The sequence below is a fragment of the Callorhinus ursinus genome, unplaced genomic scaffold (genome assembly GCF_003265705.2).
Source record: "Callorhinus ursinus isolate GAN/ISIS: 27379988/994484 unplaced genomic scaffold, GSC_fseal_2.0 scaffold35, whole genome shotgun sequence".
Taxonomy (NCBI): domain Eukaryota; kingdom Metazoa; phylum Chordata; class Mammalia; order Carnivora; family Otariidae; genus Callorhinus; species Callorhinus ursinus.
Window position 1 is genome coordinate 6,175,395 of NW_027397097.1, and position 26,245 is coordinate 6,201,639.

General features: G+C 37.4%; 1 protein-coding gene across 5 annotated transcripts in view; it reads left to right on the forward strand.

Moving 5' to 3' along the window:
* Positions 1 to 25,714, forward strand: part of ACER3 (alkaline ceramidase 3) — a 162,879-nt gene extending 137,165 nt beyond the window's left edge. For 4 of the 5 annotated variants that reach the window (XM_073879758.1, XM_073879757.1, XM_073879760.1 and 1 more), the window contains 4 exons: positions 6,275 to 6,376; positions 8,899 to 9,003; positions 14,585 to 14,630; positions 15,126 to 25,714. In XM_073879758.1, the coding sequence (XP_073735859.1) occupies positions 6,275 to 6,376; positions 8,899 to 9,003; positions 14,585 to 14,630; positions 15,126 to 15,179 (307 nt within the window). In that variant the 3' untranslated portion in view covers positions 15,180 to 25,714. The remainder of the gene's footprint in view (positions 1 to 6,274; positions 6,377 to 8,898; positions 9,004 to 14,584; positions 14,631 to 15,125) is intronic. The other variant, XM_025894282.2, reaches the window with a different exon arrangement.
* Positions 25,715 to 26,245: the final 531 nt, after the last annotated feature.

A 26,245-nucleotide genomic window follows, 5' to 3' on the forward strand; every position in this document is an offset into this window, starting at 1 on the left:
GTGGCTATTTTCATTTACTTAGCATTACTTTAATACCTTGAGTGGAGAGCCAGACATTCTCTTCACCTGACTAGCAATGGCCATTTAACTGCAGCAGGAAAAGTTCATTTGTAGGAAAATTGGTCACAACTGGCACTTAAGATCAGTAGAGCTGTTTATACTTAGTGCTTAAGATGCTGTCTGCCGAAAGCTCTGAAAGACTTTAAGATAGAAAGTAATACTACAATACTACTGAGTTTTCGTAGAATTATTACATTTGATAATAAAACCACCTGATTAGTCTCAAAAAATCCACATAAATACACAGTACTTTTAAAAGAAAAGGGTATAAAAACAATGTGTGCCATACAAATACTGACTAAAAGAAAGCTGGACTAGCTATTTTAATAACAAAAAAATTAAAGCATTATTTAAAACAAATGTGTTTGCTACATTATTATTAAAAGATTTGATTTACCAGGGGAAAAAAGGCAGTTCTAAACCGTGTATGGAAAATTTTAAGCAAAAATTGACAGAATTACAAAGAGAAGTATATCAGTGCTCCATCATGCTGAAATATTTTAACACAGTAACCATATGAACAAGGATATAGACAAAATTTGAATAATACAATAACAAGTTGATATAATATATTTAAGTTAACGAAGCTTGGTCTTCTCAAGCATGCATGGAGTAGTTATTAAATCTACCAGACACTAGTTTTAAAGCAAAGTTCAACAAACTTTAAAGTATAACATGTTCTCTGACTATAGTACAATTAGGTCAAAACAGGATTAGTCAAAATAGCCCATATATTTGGAAACTTAAAACCATACTTGTAAATACAAGTAAGAAAAAGAAAATCACAGTAGAAATAATACTTATAAAGTAATCATAGTGAAAGTACTACAAAGTACTGGTTCTTAGAGGGAAATTTATGCCTTAGATGTTTACATTAGAAGTAGAGAAACTGAAGAATAATGAACTAAGCATACAACTTCAATAATTAGAAAAAGGATCAATAGAATCAGTCCACATAGAAATGAAGAATTGGGACTACTAAAGGTCAGACATTAATGAAAAGAAAACATATAATATTGAAGATCAACATCTTCAATCTAATTTTGCTCCCTTCTGAAACCCTACTAAAACTCCAACAAAGGAATTCATTTATAAAGCATAAACCCACAAGAAGACTCAATAAAATTTTAAGAGCTGAAAAATAGATGGATTACTGCTAATCCAAGAAAGCCGAATTTTAAACAAAGAACCTCCAATTTACATCAGAATTTTCTCAAGTATCGAGTATCAAGCATTAACAGCAACAGACAGTTTGGAAAAGCAGATGGAAGAGGGGTCTAAAATAAAGAGGACTGGTTAAAAGCCTTAAGAAGCTGTTAACTGCTTACATCCCCTCACCTACTCCATACCACTGAATAACTGCAGGAGCCTGTATAGGCCTATTCTCTGGTAAGGGTGAACAATGTCTCTAGATTGGGCTTTGCCAGCCACAACTGAGCATGTGAATACCACAGTGAAATCAGAGAAATTGAATGACCTTACGCATTTTGAATGTTGAATGTAAAACCTTCTAAGCAGAAAACTGAGAGAATCTTCTTTTAGGGAATATGAGAAGCCTAAAAGACCTAACAATACTGATTTGGGGGTTCCCTAACAATTGGCCCAGCAAAATAACCCTATAATAAAGGTTACTAGTCAAAGGGCCTCAACCACATGCTTAGAGCTTGTGGTCGGTCACCTTTTTATTTTCCCATTCTTAAGAATGAGGAAACAGTGCCAGACATGATGAATGCATCCAGTATGAAAGAGACCAAAACAAATAAGGGGAAAAAAAAATCAACTTAGAAGAAACAACTTATGCATGAAGAAGAAAACTTCAAAAGTAACAAAACAACAAATATCATTAATCCATTCATATTTCTAGAAATATACTATATCTGTGAGTCAAGAGTAGGATGCAGTATAAAAAAAGGAACATTCAGAGAATCTCCTACTCCCCCGAAGATACTAAAAATACGGTAAAATGGAAAACTGAAGTGAATGGTTAGAAAGCTACAGTTAAATAAGCCACTGGAATTCCTTCTCCAGAACACACATTGTGACTGCATTATGGTCCATCATCCCCCATCCACCAGTAAGAATCTACCACAGGAAAGGCACTAAACCCATGGTGTGGTCCAGAGTAACCAAGATAGCATGAGGCCTAAGGACCCTTGGGCCCACTCATCACCACTGCTCTAGAAACAGTGAAGTGTTTCCTCCAGTCTGTGGGCTTCACAGCAGAAAAGGCAGAAGCACACGCACACACGCCTACACACCTGGGTGCCACCAGGATGATGAGAAAGAAATGGAGAAGAGACTCAATATTACTGGGCCAGATACAAGAACCAGCATAAAAAAGGGGAGGGGACAATGCAGATAAAATAGAAGAGAAGGGATCATTACCAAAATTACTTAAGAAAATATCCTGCAATTGAAAGACATGAATTATTACATTGAAACAACCCACTAGCTGTTCAACACAATGGGTTGAAATAGACCCAATGCCAGTTTCAGAATTCTTGACTGGAAGATTCCACAAGTTTGTAGAGTTAGAAGGCAGAAATACATACAAAGGATCAGGAATCAGAATGGTTTGCGGCTTATCAAAACAAAACTGGCAGCTAGAATTCTAGAATTCTAACTTAGAATCCTGTAGCCAACCAAACTATCAACTCATATATTTGAGTTCTCAAAAAAAAGCTACAGCCTGTAAACTATTACTCAGAAACCTCCTGAAGGATGTATAGTGAGAGAGTAAACCAAAAAGGAGGAAGAACATGAGATAACAAGACATAGGAAATCTAACATTGAGAGAGGAAAAGGCAATTCTCAGGGTGAAGAGGTAGGGAAAGAATTTCTCAGATGATAGCTATACACTGGTCAGAAAGGTAGTCCAGAATGAAGCAGTGTGACTCCAGACCCAGATATGTTGAGGGCCTTCTGTATTACACATTCTCATACCTGATAATAATGGGTAGTCTGTCCCCAGAATCTTATTTACTTAGCTTGTAGGGATCGTGTGTTGATGAAATTCTTGCTCTCTCCTCTGTACCCTGCTGCCTGGATAACCAAAGACATTCATTTCACCCCACAGAAGAATTTTGCTTTGAACTACTGCTGAGAGCTGAAGATTGGCCCCGGTAAGTAAGCTTAGACGCAGAAAATAGAGAGTACTGTACTCCCGTTGATCATATTCTGTCACATCTCAGCACCTGGCCCACACTGCATCCCTGCCAGATGCCTTCACTGTGTTGAGCCCTATGTTTCCTGGGACTCATTCTTGCCTCCCCTAAATGGGGTTATGATAAACTCTGAAAAGCTGAAGACAGACTGTGACTCTCTTAACCTGATCTTCTCTGAGAACCTTTCTCAAACAGTGGCAATAATGCTTTTTCCATGCACAGCCAGGTTTGTGCTTTCCTGGTTTTTAAACTACCCTTTTTCATTCATTTATATACAAATACTTACAGTTAAAAATAAGAAAATATTTGAGAAAATCTATTCTTGTTCACCATACTTAAAAAAAAGAAAAAGTACATGAAGATAGGAGTAGATTTAGAAAGAGCGTTCTATAAAATTCAACAGCTATTTACAAACTAAAAACAAAACCCTTTACAAATTAGTAATAGACGGGAACTTTCTTAACTTGTGAACTCTACAGCATCTAACACATGTTGTAATGAAATGTTAAAAAAAAAAGTTATCTTTAAAATGATGAATAGGGCGCCTGGGTGGCTCAGATGGCTAAGTGTCTGCCTTCGGCTCAGGTCATAATCCCAGGGTCCTGGGATCGAGTCCTGCATTGGGCTCCCTGCTCAGCGGGCTCCCTGCTCAGCGGGGAGCATGCTTCTCCCTCTGCTTCTCTCTTTCTCTCTCTCTGTCTCTCATGAATAAATAAATAAAATCTTTAAAAAAATAAATAAAATAAAATAAAATGAATAAAACAAGAATATGTATTATCACCACTTCTGTTCAACATTACACTGGTTGAAGGCTTGTCCAATATAGTATTTGCAAATCACATGATCATGTACAGAAAATGTCATAGGACATGTACCAAAAAACTACTAGAAGTAGTAAGTTGGAATTCAGCAAGGTCATGAAATTCAAAGGAATATTCAAAAATCATATTTCTATATACTAGCAGCAAACAATTGAAAAGTGAAATTTCAAAAATACAATTTCCATTAGCACCAAAAAACATCAGATGTTTAAGGATTAAATTTAGCAACTGTATGTAAGGCCTGCATATGGGAAACTACAATGAACAGTTTTTTGCTGAGGGAAATTAAAGAAGACCTAAATAAATGGATAGATGTACCATTTTCATGGATTAGAAAACTCAATATTATTAAGATGTCAGTTCTCCCCAACTGATCTATAAGTTTAATGCAATCATAATCAAAATCTCTGCGGGCTTTTTGATAAAAATTAAGAAACTGATTCTGAAATTTATATGGGAATGCAAAGGATCTAGAAGAACTAAAATAATTTTAAAAAAGAATGACAGAGGCACCTGGGTGGCTCAGTCAGTTAAGTGGCTGCCTTCAGCTCAGGTCATGATGTCAGGGTCCTGGGATCGAACCCTATGTTGGGCTCCCTGTTCAGTGGGGAGCCTGCTGCTCCCCCTGCTTGTGCTCACTCTTTCTTTCTCTCTGTCAAATAAATAAAATCTTTGGAAAAAAAAAAGTGAAAGGCAAATCACAGATTTGGAGAAAATACAAAATATATATCCAACAAAGGATTTAATGTTTAGACTATATAAAGAACTCTTACAACTCAATAAGAAGGCAAATAATTTTTTTAAATACACAAAGACTCAGCAGACTATCAAAGAAGATACATGGACAGCAAATAGCACATGAGAAGATGTTCCGAAACAGTCATTAGGGAAATGCAAATTAAAACAACAGTGAGCTACCACTGACGCCTACAAGGTACAACTAAAATTAAAAAAAAAAATACCCATGTTATACCAAGGGTTGGTGAGGATATAGAACAATACTCATACACTGCTGGTGGGCATGTGAAGTGATCCAGTCACTTTGGAAAGCAGTTTAACAGTGCCTTAAGAAGTTTAACATTCACCTGCCACTCACCTGCTGTACAGTACAGCTATTCCTCTCCTGGCTTTTTACCCAATAGAAATGAAAGCATACGCTCATACAAAAACTTACTTACCAGTGTTCATAGCTGTTTTATTTGTTACAGAAAAAATTGAAACAACATAAATGTCCACCAACATTTGGACAGATAAAACAAGTTGTCGTATATCCATACAGTGGAATACTACTCAGCGATTAAAGAAAAGAAAGTATTGATACACATAACAACGTGGACAAATTTTAAAATAATTATGCCAAGTGAAAGAAGCCATACAGTGAAGAGGATATACTGTGTTATTCCATTTATATGACATTCTAAAAAATGCAAACTAGCTTTTGGAGATGATGGATATGTTTATTATCTTGATTGTAGTGTTTCATGGATATATACAAATGTACCGATTAAATGTACACTTGAAATATATTCAGTTAAATGTAAGTCAGTGATACATCATTGAAGCTATAAAAATATATAAGCTACTGTTTTTATTTTGGGTAACTCACTAAGCTTCAGTTTTCTTATCAGTGAAGTGCAAAGACTAATACCTGCCTTATAGGGTTTATTTGAAGATTTTATTCATTTGCTTGTGTATCCAATTGATGATGGTGCCTGCCTGACACAGAGCAGGTGACTCAGTGTTAATTCTGTTCTTGCACCCCCCTGCCTCTTCCAGGGGACGATAAAGTTATTGGGGGCCTTCAGTTTACTTTCTTGAAACACTTAGCAAAGTCTTAATGGCATATTCTTTCTCATTTTTTTAATGGCTAAATGTAATAGGCAAATGTATTAGAGAATTTAATAGATAGGTTTGCTTTTAATACTAATGAAAACTGGGCACCTGGGTGGCTCAGTCAAGCGTCTGCCTTTGGCTCAGGTCATGATCTCAGGGTCCTGGGATCGGCCCCCGCATCGGGCTCCCTGCTCAGCCAGGAGCCTGCTTCTCTCTCTCCCACTCCCCCTGCTTGTGTTCCCTCTCAGTGTGTCTCTGTCTGTCAAATAAATAAATAAAAGCTTTAAAAAAAAATACTAACGAAAACTTTTCCTTCTCATGAAAGCAGTAGCTTCAAGCTCTGATCATCACATGACTTAACAAAATTTCAGTTTGCTTTCTTTTTTTTCCCCACAGGGTTTATCCATGGCTCAGAGGACTGGGTTATACATCCTTGGGTATATTTTTAATGGGATTTCTATTATGGAACATAGATAACATCTTTTGTGATTCACTGAGGTAAGATATATTTTCAGTCTTTAAGAAATATTTTTGGAAGCAATCTATTAAGCAGAAAATTTCATAGGCATATAGAATTATTAGTGCTATGAAGTGAATTTTTGCCATTGTTGAAGTTAAATTCTGACAATACTTGTTTAATTAACCTAAAAATTTGGACCTAAGACTATTTCATAATATCTGTAGCGATTTTTATGTGTATGCATCACAGAATTATAGAGTTGATCAGATGTTAATTAGGCCTCTGAAATCTCCCTAATCTGCTGTGTTGAAAAAATACTAATGATTTATAAGAAGCATCTAAGATACATGCATATAATTTTGTACTTTAATATACTTAATGTTATTTTCTAAGAAAGGCAAGTGTTTCTTTTACCATCTTGTCAGCAATTTTGTATTGACTAGAATTTGAATTTTGGGTCTGTGGACCTTAGTCTGTCACTAAGATAAATATCTTTCTGGGCCTCAGTTTACATAAAATGAACATGTTGAAGAGGTTAAACTAGTGGGTCCTTCCAATTCAAAATTCTGTGCCCTAAAGTTTTGCATAAACACATGTGTTGAAAAGCACCAGACAGAGGCAATCAGCAAAATTCTGACTGTGGGAAATCTACAGGATAAATGGCAGAGGAGGTAAGAAAGAGAAGAGGAACATAGAGATTAAAAGAGACTTAAGGGGCGCCTGGGTGGCTTATTCGGTTAAGTGTCCGACTCTGGATTTTGGCTCAGGTCATCATTGTGGGCTGGTGAGAGGGAGCCCTGTGTGTCAGCCTCTGCGCTCAGCAGAGAGTCTAGTTGGGATTCTCTCTCTCTCCTTCTGCCCTTCCCCCCATGGGCACACTCTCTCTCTCTCAGGAAGGAAGGAAGAAAGAAAAAAAGAAAGAAAGAAGGAAAGAGAAAGAAAGAGGAAAGAAAATATTTAAAAATAAATAAAAGACTTAAGAGATACACTGTATCAACCAAATGCAGTGTGTTGATTTTTTTTGAATTTTGATTCAAGCAAACAAACTGCAAAACAAAATTTTAAACTTAGAATTGGAACTTTAATCAATAATTGAATATTTTGTGATATTAAGGGATATTGTTAATATTTTATATGTGAAAATGGTATTGTTATGTTTTAAAGAGTTTTTTTTTTTTTAAGATTTGTTTCTTTACTTATTAGAGAAAGCAAGCACAAGTGGGAGGGGCAGAGGGAGAGGGAGAGAGAATCGTAAGCAGACTCCACGCTCAGTGTGAAGCCCTACTTGGGGCTTGATCTCATGACTTTGAGATCATGACCCTGAGATCACAACCTGAGTGGAAACCAAGAGTCAGTCACTCAACCGACTGCACCACCCAGGCACCCCTTTAAAGAGGTTTTAATCTTTTAGAGACACATACTGAAATATTTAAAGTTAAAATGATACAATATCTGGGATTTACTTCAAAATATGGAAGGGGGGAAGTGGATGAGAGTCTAGATGGTTGGCTGTAAGTTATAATTGTTGAAGCTGGATAATGGGTACATTATAATTTTGCCTACTTTTGCACATGTTTGAAATTTTCCATAATAAATAAGTAAATATATATTTTAAATGCACACAAACAAACAAGTAATATACCTTGCTTAGAAAACTAAGTTCTGAATGAGTGGTTCTGACTCCGTATTACCCAGCAGAAGCCCCATTAGAGAGAACATTTACACTGCTGAGATAAGTCATTCTCCTCTGGGTAAGAGCCACTAAGAAATAAAGTAGGTTTTTAGAGATGGTAATTGTCTCAAAACTTCATGGGGTATCTACAGAAATAGTTTTACATTGATTTTTTTCCCTTCTAATAAATGAGAATATTAATATGGTACACATTTAATTGAAAGATGTAGAATTTGAGACTCAGCTGCGCCTTGGCTGAGTGACTTGGGCCACCCAGTCTCTGAATTTTAGGTTGCTCATCTGTAAAGCAAAACTAATTAATAGCCACCTCAAAGACTCACTATGAGGTGAAATAGTATTTACAAAAGTACTTTGTAGACTGCATGGTGCTCATCAAGATGATGAATGTGTGTAGGGCAAGGAAAAGCATGTATCTAGTTTCTTGAGTGAATAGCTAAGTAGACCAATGTTTCCCAAATTGTGTTCCAGGAAACACTTGTTCCATAAAGTGTTAGTAAGATATTACTTGAAGAAAGGGTTCTGTCCATTAGTACATTACCTTAAAAAAAATGAAATGTATAGTTCTGATAGGACTTCTCAAAGCCTTCATTCTATTAATAGACATTGCAGTTTCCAAGAGGGCAATAAACTATGTACTATTTTCTATGTTTTCTTTGAACACAGAATCATTTCTTCATGGAACTTCTGCTAGGAACACTGTTCCTCAAAATATACTTTGGAAAACAATATGCAGACTACAGCAGACTTAAGGAAATTAAATAATTGCCATATCTGAGAATAACATTTCAAATTGCTCAAAGGCTGTCAGCATTAGTTGCTAAATATTAAAAAAATAATACGGTGATTTCTTTCTCCCTCTTTACACAGGAACTTTCGAAAGAAGGTGCCACCTATCATAGGTGTTGCCACACAGTTTCATGCATGGTGGCATATTTTAACTGGCCTTGGTTCTTATCTTCACATCCTTTTCAGGTAGGAAAGAGAGAGTTTTTTTAGCATAGTATTGAAGTATTTTGTTCCTTTACCCTTCAAATAGGATGTTGTAAATATAAAATGTCAGAGACAAAAGTCAGGAACTTATGTTCTAGCTTTGCCTCTGCCCCTGGGTGACCTTAAGCAAGTCCCTTCCCCTCTCTGAAGCTTAGTTAGTTTTCTCATCCTTTTTTTTTTTAAGGTTTTATTTATTTGTCAGAGAGAGACTGAGCAAGTAGTGGGAGTGGCAAGCAGAGGGAGAAGACGAAGCAGGCTCCCCACTGAGCAAGGAGCCCGATGTAGGACTAGATCCCAGGACCCTGGGATCATGACCTGAGCCGAAGGCAGCCGCTTAACCGACTAAGCCACCCAGGTGTCCCTAGTTTTCTCATCCTTAAAGTGAGATGGTTGTACTAACTGATCTCTGACACATGACTACATTTTAAGTAATCATTCCTCTCCTTTTTAGAGCAAGTAGGATGTAAACATTTCCATTTCTTTATCAACATATTTTGTTGTTGTTTATCAGAGAACAAATTTAGAGGGGAAAAAGCAGCCAGATCCCCTAAGTACCGGACTGGAAAAGCATGTGTATCAGAAGTTCCCAGCTTAATTTGTTCCTTCCCTGAGATAAGTTGGTTGCCAGTTTTCTTCCCTTGCTCAAGAGTCTGTTGGAGGTTAATCATTTACAACCAAATGAAATTAGAATTCTCTCTGATCACACTATTCAAATAATGCCTCCATATCATTCTCCACTTACCAGGCTTTATTGTTTGCCCCCACCAGCTAGACTTAAAGTTCTTTGAGATAAGGGACTTTATCTTATTCACTGCTACCTCTCAAATGCTTAGAACAATGGCTATCAGATAGTAAGCACTCATTATATATTATTAAATGATTTAATGAATGAATGAGTACCTATTGATCTCTTTACTAGGGGGTCAGAATATGTTTAATCTCAAATTCTTCTCAAGAGTTGAGAGAGCTGAAATATTTCTAGAAAGGGGAAGAGAATTTTCCTTTGAACCAATGTGAAAATTTACTCAACTGAAATTTGTAGAATACTTCCTCAAAATCACATTTGCATCTCAACTCTCTGGAGATCAATTTATTTAGGCAACCTGAATTATCTAAAATATAACTACCTGAGGATTATAGACAAAGAACTTCTGGGCAGCTAAATAAGAATCATTGAATTCATGCTCTAAAGAGCTCAAGGTTATTAGTCATGGACGAGCTCTTAAACTCTGACTGTAAGTATATTTATTTTACCTTTTGCAACCTGTTACTACATTGATTATTTGGATTCTCAGCCCGTAGCACATTAGAAATAGCTAATTTAAAAGGGAAGGGATAGGAAATGTTTGAGGAAATTGAAAAATGAAAGAGAAGAAATAATAACTATAAAATGAGCCTGAGAATTATAAACTTAGCACCTTAACACTGCCCAAGAAGTCCCGAGGACATTACTGCAGTGTAATACAATACAGTCGTAAAGTTCTATAATAAATAAGAAGGGAAAGTATACTCATCATATGCTATTTTTAAACGTTAGGTTCCCGCTTTCCCCTTCCTTTTTTCACCTTCCCCTTTCCGTTTCCCTTCCCCTTTAGGCTTCTCTCCTCCTGGTATGGAAACCCTTCAGGGAGGCGGGGTACTGAGGGGGGAGAAGTGCTGTGCCATGGTGGCCGCTTTCAGTGTGTGAGGAATGAAGAAAGGAGGTCAGATCCAGTGGTGATGGGGAAGTGGCTGCTGTGCAGTGCAGGGAAGCAGAGTGACCAGGGGAAGGGATATGGCGGGGTGGGTGGAGGAGGTGGCTGAAGTTAGGAAATGGGTTACACTGAACAAGTACATTCATTGATTAAACAATAAGTAAATATATTGGAGATAACAAAAGCCTGATTTCCCCACTGTCTCAGAAGGGATTTACAAATATGGAAAGAGGGAAAGCTAGATGGAATCTTGAGGGGGTTAGATTAGAATTTAAATTATTAGGGGTGTCTGGGTGGCTCAGTCGGTTAAGTGTCGGACTTAAGCTCAGGTCATGATCTCAGGGTCCTAGGATTGAGCCGTGCATCAGGCTCTGCTCAGTGGGGAGTCTGCTTCACCCTCTGCCTGCTGCTCCCCACCCCCCCACTTGTGCTCTCTTGCTCTCTCAAATAAATAAATAAAAATCTTAAAAAAAAAGTATTAGTATGAACTCATGAGTGTGTGACACCAACATAAATGTACACACAGATATGGAAAAAGTTAGATGTATGTGTGTTGTATAAGTTATAAATATATATGTATACATATGCTTACACATACATGTATTGCTTAGCTCTCTGAACCCCTGTGAAGGCTGAAAGGCAAGCTTTGGCCTTCTAAACCTGAGATAGTGTGAATATCAAAATTAAATAGCAAGAGTTTCAAGTTACAACCCTTTGAATAAAATGAGAATCTATGAGTGCATACTAATACAAATAAATGAGAAGGGAAGCTCTTCCTTACACAAGAATGCCCCATAACAAATGTGGAAGAAACAGCAGTCACAGATGATCACCACTTGGCAACCATCTTAAAGATAGTTGATATGTATTATTTATCAATGGATGCTCTGGCTGATAGATGGGAGTATGATGAGGAACACATATTGGTGTAATTTAGAATATCTCCACATGAAATACTAATACAAAGGGGGAAATGGTGACTTTACAGTGAAGAAAAGTCGCAGCAACCAAATTGACCATGCATTTAAGGTTAACATTGCCATGATAGAGCCGGTCATTTATGGTATGTCTCCTGATAAAATACACTGAAATGAGCTCAGCATCATTTCTGTAGTATTCTTGCCAAAAATGCATGGCCTGGGTCTGGTTATGAGGAAATATTGATGGACCTATGTTGAAGGTCCTTCTACAGAATGAAAGTCCTATACTTTTTAAGACTATCAAGTTCATGAAACAAGGAAAGACTGAAGAACTGTTCTAGTTAGAAAAAAATTGTTAAGGTATGAAAACCAAATGCAGTGCATGTTTCTGGATTGCAACCTGGATCAGAAAGGAAAAAAGAGAAATTATTGGGACAGTCAACAGAATTGGAATGAAGGGGCGCCTGGGTGGCTCAGTCATTTAAGCGTCTGCCTTCAGCTCAGGTCATGATCCCAGGGTCCTGGGATCAAGCCCCACATTGGGCTCCCTGCTCGGTGGGAAGCCTGCGTTGCCCTCTCCCACTCCCCCTGCTTGTGTTACCTCTCTCATGTGTCTCTCTCTGTCAAATAAATAAATAAGATCTTTTTAAAAAAATTGGAATGAAGTCTTGAGTTGGATGTTAGTATTGTATTAATTTCCTGAGTGGAAGGGTTGTATTATAGTAATTTAGGACACTGTCCTTGTTTTATGGTGATACGCATTGGAATATTTAGAGGTGATGGGCATCATGTCATTCAAAGACTCTATAATATATACACTGTGTGTGTGTGTGTGTGTGTGTAAAACAGATGTGGTTAAATGATAACAATTTGGCATCTGGGAGACAGGGATACAGGAATTCTTCATACCAATCTTGCAACTTTCCTGTAAGTTTAAAACTATTTTTAAATTAAAAAAATAAAAAAGGAGAGGGGAAGGCCAAGCCTCCAGATGATGGTGGGGGTGAGGGGGTTGAGATATTTAGTGTAAATAAGCAAATAGAAAACTGATCATCTAACTGGTAATCAAAATACCTTCTAAAACAGTAGGCTATCCATGTTTGTGAAAAAGAGAAGGCTAAATATACATATATGCTCATAAATACTTAATTATCTTTGTAAGGGTATATGTTAACTGGTAAGCACTAGCATTTCTCTCTGGGCTAAAGGTACCAGGTAGGAGACAGATCTTTTTCCTATGTACTCTTCCAAATCTTTAACAAATGATTATATTCCCTATTTAAAAAATTTTTTTTAAATAAAACAATGATATTTTTTATATCCATTAAATGAGCTCTATAGTATTTTGAAATTTCCTTCTGTATTCTTTTGTTGCAGTGAAATGGTATCATCACACATTACTCGTCAGTGTAAATTGCTGTAACCCATTTGGAAAGAAATTTGATACTACATGTGTTTGTGAAAATAAAATATTTATATATATATATTTTTTTAAACATTCATCTTTTTTTTTTTTTAAGATTTTATTTATTTATTTGTCAGAGAGATAGAGAGCACAAGCAGGAGGAGTGGGAGAGGGAGAAGCAGGCTTCCTGCTGAACAGTGAGCCTGATGCGGGACTCGATCCCAGGACCCTGGGATCACGACCCGAGCTGAAGGCAGTCGCTTAACCGACTGAGCCACCCAGACGCCCAAAATATTTATATTTTTTTATCCCAGTTATTATATTCCCTGGAATTTATCCTAAAGAAAAATGAAAATGAAAATGTGTGTGTAAACTCAAATATGTTTATTACAGTGTTACTTAATTAGCAAGGCAACAATGATAGAAGAAAAATAAATTACCTAATAAGGTAGAATTATAAATTATAGTTTATCTTTTATTCAGCCATTTAAAATTATAAATGTGAAAATTTTATAGCAACATAGAAAGGTATTTGGATTATTTGGATTTTTAAATGAAACAGACTAAAATCATATGTAGGTAATTATTAACCCTGTGTAAAACTGATTTGTGTGGGGACAAGGGTTAAAGTAAATACAGAAAAAAATGAAGCATTTTGACTATATTTGGTGGCAAGGTTGTGACTTACTTTTTTTGTTTTGTTGTCTATTAACGTTAAAATGTTTTACTTTGTTTTTTTTTTTTAAGGAGGCAGAGAAGATAGAATATGTTTTAGACATATTTCATCCTAAATAACTAAAATAAAAGAAGCTTGGATGTTCAAGCTTCAGTTATGGAAATTTTGATTCTTTGGGTACCTCATTGAATGAAGCATGCAAATAATATTTCAGAGGGATGATTTGAGAATTTAATATAACACATGTGCCTTTTAAGACTTAAGTACTATACAAATGTTTGTTTCAAACAGAGTTAACACAGGGAAGTAAAAATATCTGACCTTGGAGCTTTGCTCCATCACTTCATAACTGTGTAACAATCTTGAGCCAAGTTACTTACTTGCCATATGCACTGATTTAGAATCCAGTCTCCTTCATCTTCAGAAGTTACTTATTCTAAAGGTCCCTGTGAGGAAGACTTTCATTACCTTCTTGATTATCTCATACCTGTATTGTAATCCTTGTAGAGCTGATATAACTACTTCCAAAATATTCTAAGAATACTTTAATCCTTGCTACCATTATCTTCAAAGATGAAACTGGCAATTATGATATGAATCATCAAGTATGAGTGTCGTGCTCCCTACTAAACTACAAACATCCTGAGGTCACAGTCTGAGTATTGATTTCTGTCTTCCTTAGCATCTTACCAAGTGTTCTGCATAGAATAGCTGCTCAAAAAATGGTTGCTAAATGAACAAAGAATCTACTAGGATTGCTTTTTTGTGTGTGTATACAGAGGCACTGTGGTTAAATTTGTCAGTAAGAAAGTTTGTATGAATTAAAAATTAATCTGAAGGGCTCTCCCCCCCTCCCCTTTTCTTTCAGTTTATATACAAGAACTCTTTACCTGAGATACAGGCCAAAAGTAAAGGTAAGTTCCCTTCCTAGGGGTGGGTGTGTGTGGGTGTGTACGTGCATGTGTGGTTGTGTTAGGAGAGGTTTGGTATTGAGAGGATGGGCTACAGGTGGAAGAAGGGGATGGGCTGGAAAGGTACAAGCTTCGGAACCAGATGCTCTTGAATCTTGAACCGGGTCTTCCACATACTGCTCTATGACCTTGGGCAAGTCTGTTCTCTTTAAGCCTTAGTTTTTTCAACAATAAAATGGAGCTGTCAATAGCTACATTACAGAGTTGTTTTAAGAAACTGAGATGATTAAAATGCCCAGCTCCATGCCTGACAAAATAGAAGCTTAATCCATTTAAATAAATTAAATAAAAATAATTTCTGAGATCTGGGGAAAGTCTGGAAAGACTATGCCATATTCAGGCTACTAGTTGTTAGCATACCTAGCTCATTGGTTCTTTTTCAGGGATAACACGCAGCAGTTACCTTCTTTCATTTTGTCCTAACTTGTTTCCAAACAGTTTCTCTTCGGAATCTGGCCAGTGATCCTGTTTGAGCCTCTCAGGAACCACTGATGAATTATTCCACCAAAAAAACAAAACAGCACCTGCCATAGACCTGGCCAAATGAATAAGCAAATCCTTAAAGATCTACACATTCAAATATATTATAACCATCGGAGTAAAGGAGTGACTTTCTGAGTAATGCTGCCAGTCACACAGAGAATAAGGAATGGGGCTTGTTGGATGTTTAGCTTGTGTGTGTATCTCATTGTTCTTCTCCTCCTCACCCTAAGATGTTTAAAAAGAAACAGACATGATGTGTGTGTATACACTTGAATGCTGGAAAAATGAGGCTTTTCTTAACAGGTTAACAGTTTGTGCGGATCATAGGAAATTAACCTTTTTCCCTTTTTTGATAAGGGTTGCATGTGAATTATACTTTGCTTATTATTTGATTAAATAATCAAAACAGCTAAGTATTGGCAAAACCCCATATCCAAATGGCCAGCTGTGGAACCAGCACTTAGCGGTGTCAGCCTTGATTTATATTCTTGTCCTAGTAACCTCATGAATGGTTTTCCAAGATTTTGAAAAAGAGCTGTCTGTGGGATTCTTTTTTTTTTTTTTTAATTTTTTTATTGGGTCTGTGGGATTCTGATAGTTCTTCACTGTCTGCCTTTGTGGTAGTCAGTATGTCATAAGCAAGCTCCAACCTGCTACTAGGTTCCATATTTGCCGTATCCCAGATTTGCAGTGGGCTCTGGGGTTTCTGTGTGCAGCACAGCCAATCAGAGTGGGTGGGTCACCTTGTAATATCTATGAAGACCACGAGGACCCCTGTAGAATGTTGTTATAGCTCCAGCCAGTTAAGGGTGGTTTCTCAGTTTTCTTTGATCTTTGCAGATCTTTAAGTTGTCACTGGTTTTATGGCTAGGCAAACATGATTGGTGGTCTGGCCTACCCCCCATATTCCATCCTCTTCGCCTAACTTATTTGAAGTTACCAGTGAATGTTGTTACACTCCGACTTTTTTAAATTATACCATTTTTTTTCCAGTTTTCAGAGAGGCTATGGTTATGCCCAGGGAAATGTTTCAGGTTAACTAGAGCTAAAATGATCAGTGTCCTATTTACCTTAAGCTTATTAGAATATCTGCCCCTTCATATTTTGAAGGAACTAGATATAAGAGTTGAGAACAGCTCTAACTTCCTTGAACTTGTAACAGAACTCACCAAAATTAAAGTGCTAAGAAATGGCCGTGAAATATCATTGTAAAGCAGCTAGTTCTAATTTGGGTTTAAATGTAGAACAAATTGAATCACTTTTCACAAACTAACACCTGTCTAGTGTAAAAACCTGATTTCACCCCTTTGCTGATGTATCACCATATTTGTAGCTCCATACCATTTAGCATTTTTGCAACTTTTTCCTGCTCATGCATTATAAAATCCAGATTGTTTTTACCACATGGTGACATTGACCCAGATTAAATCCTGAAGCTACAACTTAAAAAGGAAAATCATTTTTTTTTCTTATGCAAAGGTATAAAACACTCCTGTCATTTCTCCAGTATCCAGTAAGTCTCCTTGGTACAAATTTAAACCAATACAAATTTTGTCGTTTTTCTTCACCTACTAGCCTTAGTTGTAGTCGAAGTACTATTTTCCTTACCTTAGCATGCCAGCATGCCATTAGGCAGGTAATTCTGCCTACTTTTGTGATCCTCCAGCAAGAAAAACACTTGCCAAAACAAATCTAAAGAACTTTGGCTGTGCCTTAAGAAAATCTAAATCTAAGCCGTTCCAACACACAGCCTATAAGACTGTTCTTTTGCCATGAGATCTTACATTTTTTTAATAAGTTCATTTGTTTCACACCATTGTCTTTTTGTACTTTTCATTCACGTTACACTTCTGTGTAAAGAATTTATATACGTCAACAAAGGCACAGCCTTCTTGACAGGGCAACTAGGTGTGGTGCAACTGAGTTTCTGTGTATCACAGTCAGATAAGGTGTGGGGGACCTCCCCCGCCCCGGCCCTGGGGTCCTTTTCAGCGGCTTGCTGAATGAGCAGTTGTAGTCACTTGAAGAAAGTTGTCCAACACCTCAGTGGAGAAGCATGGGCACCACTGGATGATTTGTAATGCTGTGGCCAGTTCTTCAGAGACCCTTGTTTCTGCTGTGAAAACAGCAACATGAAAGCAGAAAGCATTTTAGAAGTGTTGAACAGAAAGCAGAGACTGAATCCAGACTCTCAACTCTCCAAGTTAGTCTGTGCCTCACATATGGCTGTCTTTCTAGCAGCCTAAGTATTTGCTCACTCAAGACTTTGTTTCTGTGCCATAGTGAGTATTGTGGAAATACTGCTGACCTTCAGGACATCACTAAATTGACTTTATTTCAATGGCTTTATTTTTCCCTTCTAGGATTCTGGGTGGGCATTATAGCTTGGATTACTACCCCCCCTTCCCTTTATTTTCTTGGCAGAAAGTTTGTTTACATACCATCTGATGTGAAAGGTGCTCCTCTGTGGGTCCTATAGCAAATTATCTTTCAGAAAATACTAATACCTTAAGAGGATCTGAAAGAAGCAGTTTGCTTGCACATCTTAATATCCTGCCATTTTCACAGAAAATTGAAAGCAATTTATTTGACTCTTTTTTTTAAGGAAAAACTATGAAAGGTGGTTGTACTAATCTGGTTGGTCACTCTACCCACCCCTCCCCACCTTGGTGCTTTCATGAAACGTTGCCAACACCTGAATTGATCTTTATCCTTGCAATATTGTATAAATTGATGATTGGTGATAAACTGATGAGAAACATTAGGTTTTGAATAATTTACAAATGAGAACCCCAAATAGAGGTATTTGGTATAGCAGAATTAGATAAAATATTATGGTTTACCCTAAATGCACAATTTCCAGGACTGTTAAACTAGGCTTTCCTTACACTAAGAAGGTTTTTCTTATACTAAGGAGAAGGAGGTAGGAGTCAATATCAAGAGACCAAAAACTTTAGGTACACAATGCATGAAAATCTTTAAATGCCTGAAAAAACTAAGTTCTATTTTTTTTTTAAGATTTTATTTTTAAGTAATCTCTATATCCAATGTGGGGCTCAAATTTATAACCCGGAGATCAAGAGTCATGTGTTCTAACCAGAGTATAGAATAAGAAGTACAGTCCTGTACTTCCTATTGACTGAGGCAGCCATGTGCCCCAAAACTAAGTTCTGTTTTAATGCCAATTCCTTCAGAATTTAGCCAGTGCCCCTTAAAGTATAATGATTTAGCTTAAGGTTTTCTTTTTTTTTTCTTAAGATTTTATTTATTTATTTGACAGAAACACAGTGAGACGGGGAACACAGCAGGGGGGGTGGAAAAGGGAGTAGCAGGCTTCCTGCCAAGTAGGGAGCCCAATGAGGGGCTCAATCCCAGGACCCTGGGATCATGACCTGAGCTGAAGGCAGACGGTTAATGACTGAGCCACCCAGGCGCCCCTAGCTTAAGGTTTTCTTATGAGTCCTGTGGGTTCCATATTATTTTGCTCTTGAAAAAAGTAATTTATTGCTAAGTTGAAGAGTTTTAGCTCTCAATTCCACAGTTACATGACAGAAGAAATTCTTTTAACCCTGTGGCTTATGATGTGCTACTGGATAAGTATTTCTATAAAACCGATATTTGAAAGAGAATCGGTTATAATTGGAATTTGCAAGTAAGTGGCAATTTGTAGATCTACCTGTGTCTTACATTTTACATCTTATCAGTGCCATAATATAATTAGTTTGGTGACTTTGTCTTGTTTTTCAGTATCTAAAATTACAGCTTATTTGCTATGCTGTAAACATTTGGAAATAATGAGTAAAATTAGGCTAAAAGCTAAACCCCTTTGTAGAGGGGGCTGTAAAGTGAAAATAAAGTCATGACCCACCTGAATGGGAAACTTCAGAAACTTCAACGCTGTTTTTTAAACTGTTGGACTTACTTTAAGAATAAGGAAACTTAAATGTCTAACTGTAGTTGCTAGATGAGACGTTGCCACTTTTGCTGAGGTTCATGTGAGCATGCTACTTGACTTAACATTTCCTCCCGTTGGGGAGGAAAAACCTCTCTTCTACCCTCTTAGATCCAGTAGTTAGGGACCTGTGAATTAAACTGAATAGCAAGAGAAAATGTAGATTTTTTTTTTCACATCTGTACGCAAGAACTCAGAGAAAAGCAGAATTCGGGGCTCATATGCCATCTTAATAAGGGGAGGGGAGGAAGGGCACTTAGGGGAAAACAAATGACTTTCAGAAAGGATAAATGGGCCCTTGGGATAAAGAAGGGAGGTATAATAGTTTTGTGAAAATGTCTGCTTAGTTGTGGTACCCAAAGTCCCAGGGAGAGGATTTGTAACAGTTGAGTTCTTTGGGGGAGGTTCTACTTTTAGGCAGATAAAGGGAGTTCAGAAAAGCCTCTTCCTGCCTCTGATTCTCAAATGCCCTTAGCTCAAAATAATTGTTATGCCACAGTGGTGTATTCTGGACCCTTTATTTCCCCCATCTGAAACTTCCCAGGGTGTTTCAAGGAGCAGAAGCTGAGATAGTGGTTGTGGAGAAAAGATTCAGGTTAGAAGGCGGGAGGTAAGAGGTATGCAAAGGGAAAAAAGGTGTAGATTTATGGAGAAAGAAAAGAAAAAACAGAAACTAATAGTTGAAGCGGATTATAAACTCAGTTTCTTGAGTTCAGAGATGAGTCAGTCCAGATGATTTCTACATGTTGGTCTTGAAGTGTCTTTAGATTGCAGAGTCACGATGGTCGTGGTAATCTCACAGTCATGGGCATTTCCTGGAGCTCAGAGGACCATGTTCTGGTGAACTTCCTGAGTGGCCCAAACTGTTGGGATAAAGCCTTTAAGGTTCCCTTCAGCTTGCAGGGCTTTAGGAAACAGGCAGTTTTAGTTCTTAATGGTGCCAAGTCAGGAGGGTGGAAGAAAGTCGGAAAAGTTAATTGCTGACAAAATGCACAAGATGGCAGGATTCAGCTTTCAAAGAGGTGAAAATAGCTCAAAGACAATGAACAGGACTAGAATCTGATAATCCACAGTGGTGGGTTATAGTTTTCCATTGAAACATAAAATTTCTCTGTAATCACCTCCACTTTTATCAAAGATAATTGAGGTAAGACTATTTTTGTTTGCAAAACAAGTCTAGTCTCATCAAACTTGGCCTGGTTGTTTATGTAAATGTAGCAAGAATGGTAATTGACAACATAGGCCTTTTTAAGTTTGTTTTACTGGAACTTTTATTAGGAATCTCAGATTGGACTTTTAAAAAGCTCAAGGCTAGGAGAATTTGCCATCAGACTTCACTTGCAGTACCCACAGATTTGGATGAATTCCTTCTCAAGATCCCCAAAATATCCTAAGTTTTCTGGGCCTGCCAGGAGGTAGCCTTCCTTACTCACCTGTAAGGCTGGGAATCCTGTAAGCCAGGTGCCAGGTGGATTTTCCAGGAAGGTTTTATAAGCACTGGCTCCTTAAAGTCCACCTTAGTTTCTTAAACCTGGTCATCTCTGATGCTATGCACAACATTCTCACACATGACACTCCAGTCAAAGCCTAATATAACCAGTGTTTCCAATTGTGTCCTGTTATGAGAAGAACAAATTCTTACTGAACTTACTCAAATAACTATATTGCCGTGAAAATAACAATCAGTAAGGGTTTCCAAATTTTGGATGGCTCAGGCAGGGAGAAAAGATAAATGTTTTGTTTTTGTTTACAAAGATATAATCTACTAAATTGCTATGTTATAGATAGCTTCAGAGAAAGGGGTTTTTTTAAATCCCAGAAAATGAAACATTAAAGAACCAGCAGTATTCTGAGCAAAGGTCATAGAAGAAATCATAATCATTCTTTATCAGTCTACTCAGTGCCATATGATAAATTCAGGTGTTTCTTGATTTGCGGTTTTATGAACCTATGAGCTTTTCTGTTCTAGAAATCATTAGTCCAGGGTATGATCTTAAAATTACCTAAACAATGACATTGGAAACCTGTACCCCACAGTAATGCTGTAATCATACTGTGGGTCCCTGAGATAATCCTTTTTTGTTGAAGATTAAACCTGCAGCTGATTAAGAGTTTTCAGGAAAACATCAGGGTAAAACAATATCTGTGAATGACAAAAGGCTTTAAATGGCCATGATTAAAGATTTGATGAGAGTTCTTTATAATGCAGTTGACAAGGAAATTTAGTTGTCTCTGTGACATTCAACAGTTTAAGATAACTGGAGTTATGATTGGTCATATTCTACCAGGACATGGACAGCTATGATGTTGACAAATTTCCAATAATCCAAGAAGCTGTGTCCTTTTAATAGGGAATTTCAACCTCGAGTTTTGCATCCATATATTACTGAGCTCATTTCTTAAAAAAGAAAAAAAAAGATTATAAATAAATGCATTCAATCTTAGCTAGTTTGCCCACATGAATAAGATATTCCCCCCTTCTTTCTCTCCCCTCCATCCCCTGCCCCCACCCTCTTCTGCAGACCCTTTACAACTTTATGCCCATGTGGGATTTTGTCCATTCCTCTTCCTCATTCTGGAACAACTTTTAAACAACCTCTGTGTAACTACTTGAGGACAAAATTGCTCTTCTTTTTTCCTTAACAAAAACACATCTTTCATTTCTTACAGGTCTTTGAGATTGCTTCCCTTCTTTATTTTTTCTAGTATTTTTCACTTATATGTATTGATTAGCATTTTTAACCCTTTGTAACCTTAATTTCCAGTGAAAATGAGGAAGTCTTCAGCTGTGAACTGTCACATATCAGCATTCTATAGATTAGCACATTTATGAATGTACCACTTCAATATCCAGATCTGTATGTTTCTTCATAATACAACTTCTTAATGTGGTAAAAGAACATGTTTATTAACAGGCCCAAATATCTTTAGTCAAAATAATCTTTTAGGTCAAATAACAGGTCCAAATATCTTTAATCGAAAATAAGTCAAAAGTAGATAAACTTATGTTTAGTAATTAATGTTTCAGCATTTTATTTGGAAATGACCTAGACACAGATACAAAGAACTGCTTCATTTGAAATTCAAACTAGAGATAAAACCCTGGCTTGGGACCGTAAACTTTGATGTTGGATTTGACATTGGTTTGACATCATTGAGGGAAAAGTGGAAAATGTGTAAGGGATAGCAAGTTTCACCAAGCAACAACTCTTTCCCTGATAGGCAATCAGAGCAGCTTAAGGAGACCGAGCACTAAAGAATGTAAGCAGTATTGTTAGCTACAGAATTTCTACTCTAACAGACATGCACTTGGCCATTTGCAATAAGCAGTACCAACGCCCATTTTAATTCACTTTCAATAGCCAGTATTGCTTCACAAGACCTTCATTTATTATTAAATCCAGCAAATTACTACCTGTTTTGATTGGCAGCTGGTACAGAAAATGATCACAAGAATATTTCCTCCTAGCAGACCCTAAAAACAAAAAATTTATCACAGGTAACCTAAAATTGCCCCACTCTGTTTAGCTCAGCAGCTGTGGATATTATAGCACCAACCACAGGTCACACTTTGCTCACAACTCGTTCTCAACCCTTCTTAACAAGACCTGCTTCATTGCTTTAAAGAATACAACGCTGATACTAGAACTAGATTTAGTCAATGGTAATTTATTCACAAAATTGTCATAAAGGCAGCTTTATTTGAAACTTCTGGCAGTGTCTTTGCAGAACATCACTTTTACATTGAGTTTGGAGAAGTAACTAAGATTGCAGCAGAGCACATTCCTTAAGGAAATCACATAAATATAAGCACATAAATATAGTTCACTACAGATACTCGTTTTGAGATCATCTGCACCTTAAAGAAAATGATAAAAATGTTTTATGATATCATATGGCTCTAGACCAAGGGTTGGCAAACTACAGCCCACAGACCAATTCAGTCTGCACTTGTATGGCCTGCAAGCTAAGAATGATTTTTACATTTTAAAAGTGTTGTTTAAACTTACAAAAAGAAGAAAATGCAACAGAGATGTATGTGGCCTGTGATGCCTCAAATATTCACTATCTGGTTCTGAGAGTTTGCCGCCTCTTCTCTGTCTTCAACAAAGGAACTCTGTAATGCAAGTCCAGTATAGTACTTGCCACTGCGCTTCTGATGATTCCAGTGTGTATTCATCAGAAGGAAAATATTTTATACATTTAAAACCTCTCACTTCTTTGTTGAATGTAATAGGATTTGTGTTTAAATATTTACACTATAAAATTATTTCTTCATACCAGTTTTACTAGATCATTAACGGCCTGCTGCAAAGTGCCTAAACCTTTGAATAAAATTACATGATTTTGTTTTCATTATGTAGGGAATTACATTCCATACTGTAGAGTCCAAAAATGCTAGTTGCATTCAGTTTTTAAGTTGACTTCCAAAAAGCTGAGATCTATTGACCATCTTTCCTCATGCCACATAAAATGTGTCGTGTGGCAGTTGTCAGGGAACTAATAAGCCATCACAGTCATGGGTACTTTTTTTTTTTTAACTTTCTAAAAGGAAAAGTTCGAAGTCCTTTCCACAGTTAGTCCTTGTTTCCTTTTGGCTTTTCTTTTTAGAGCTAAATTATTTAACACCAATTAATTAGTAAGTCTGTTTTAATAACTAGGTATTATCAATTTCTGTTTAATGTACTGATCAGGCATTGTCTACTGTCCAGCATTTCCACACATTTAATATTTCTGAGTAATTAATGTGGCCAACAGATAAACCGTTCAAGGTAATATAAAGGTTCCTAGTTTCATTTTGATGCAGATGTCTGTTCTACTAGCAATTACTTAATAAGCATAGGTTGTACTGAATCTTTACGAGGAACTAACCATTTTCAGGTGATCTCAGATTGCTTATTCACTTTTTCTCTTTGATTTGCCAGTGCCACAGTCATTTTTCTAGAAGATAGTAGAATTATGTATTTTTATCTAATCTGCTATAACCTAGGCTATATTTCATTACTTCTCTAGGTGAAAATATTAAAAATGATAACTGTTTTGTAATAAGACTTCTGGTACTGTTTTACCCTGGTTTATATTAATATATACATTTATATAAAGGTAGGACCACCATGTTTAGTTGTATAGTCTGTGCACTGCTCAAGGCACCCACTTGAGGGAGGGGAGTTATTGGAGGCCGAAATCTAACCTGTGCTCAGCTTGTCAAGGTATGTGCCTTGGTAGGGTTGCATCTTGGGACACCTTTTTCCAGTTTCTAGGTGAAAGGGTCTGTATAAGGCCAGCAGCAATCCTGCTCACAGGAAGGATCTTTATCATTAGAGTTTTGAACTATACTGCAGTACCTTTCTACTCCAAGGCTAGGTAATTTGCAAAGCAAAAGCTAGTTAAACATTTATAATCTATAAATACACAGCATTCTCAACTTTAGGAGCTCCGGAGTAAACACTACAGCTTCAAAACAGAAAAAACATATGCCACGAGCCGTTGTATGTCTGTGGTTTCTGTCTTTTGCAATGGCTAAAGCACCATCTGCAAGATGTAAAACAAAACTAGAATTTCCCACTCCTCACTCAGTAATCCAAACCATGGCTTTTCAAATATTAGTTTTCCTAGCCAAACCCTCTGGAATGGGTAGTCTGAATCACTGCTGACCATATGTTGATAAGTCAACTAGTTTCTCTTTTGTATGTCAGGAAGGGACAGCCTTGCCTGAATCAACAGGCTGCCAAGGAATACAAGTGAATTTTCAAAGTGATTTGAACTCTGCTTTGTAAAAATAAGGACCGAAAACGGGTTGGGATTGCTTTAATTCCACCTCAGAGTAGTTCATGCCTTTCTAAAGCTACCCTGCCACACACACCCTCCAAACACAGGCATTCACCATTTGAGTGAATTTCCCTTGAGCTGATGGGGCTCAGCTCTAGCGTGCCGGGGGTGGGGTTTTCCCACCAGCACCCCACAGCTTTTTTTTTTTTTTTCTCGCTTTAGCCCTGGACTGGAATACAGATCTACCTAGGTGCTAGAGAAAGGACCTGTCTCACTTGGTAAGCCAGCCTAGCCCCAGAATAGGGCTGATTCTCAAATGTGGAGAAAGCATAAAAAGAGAAAGGATTCGTTTCTCGAGCCTTGCTATGTGGGAACTGTATGGCACTGTGCCGTCCATTCAGCAAACTTCGGAATGCTATGTCCATGTTAGGTGTAGGAGCAGATGGAGAACAAGACATCCTGCCCCAGGCACTTACACTCTAGTGCCCACCAAGTAACTACTGGTTACATTTGGGGTGAGTGTCATGGAGGGAGGGAACAGAGAGCTTTGGAAGTATGCACAAGGAAACTGGAGAAGGGGACACTTCTCTAAAGAGGAATGTTATGTTAACTGAAGGGTGAGAGGAGTTAGGAAAAGAGAGACAGACTGGTTACAGCAGAGAGAGCAAGAAGTGGGTGTCTGGGGAGATGAGCAGGGATCAAGTCACACAGGGCTTTCAAAGCCACGTCGAGAACCTGAATTTTTTTTTCTTTTTCAAGACTAACCTCAGAGATGGTTCTGAATGAATTGGAACAATGCTGTTATCTTTTTTAAATTTTTATTGTTATGTTAATCACTATACATTACATCATTAGTTCTTGATGTAGTATTCCTTGATTCATTGTTTGTGCGTAACACCCAGTGCTCCACGCAGAATGTGCCCTCTTTAATACCCATTACCAGGCTAACCCATCCCCCCACCCTCCTCCCCTCTAGAACCCTCAGTTTGTTTTTCAGAGTCCATCGTCTCTCGTGGAGAACCTGAATTTGGAAAGCTCCTGAAAGTGTGGAAAATGGACGAAAGGGAGTCAGTGTGGGTGCAGGAGTACCAGATAGAAGATCAAATACATCTGAGTTATATGGGAAGCAGCAGATTGGGGGTGAGTTCGCAAGTAAGTTTGGGAGTCATTGAACGTGAAGACCGTGAGAGCGAGAATCCTGGTGGAGAGCTAAAAGTTAGTAAAATACTGTGGATCTGGAGCTCAGCTGAGCAATCTGGGTTGAAGACAGAACTCTGAGAAAAACATACATGGTATTTGAAGCCATGGGAGTAGAGGAGATCATGGAAGGAAAGAAGAAGGTCTCAGGCTAAGT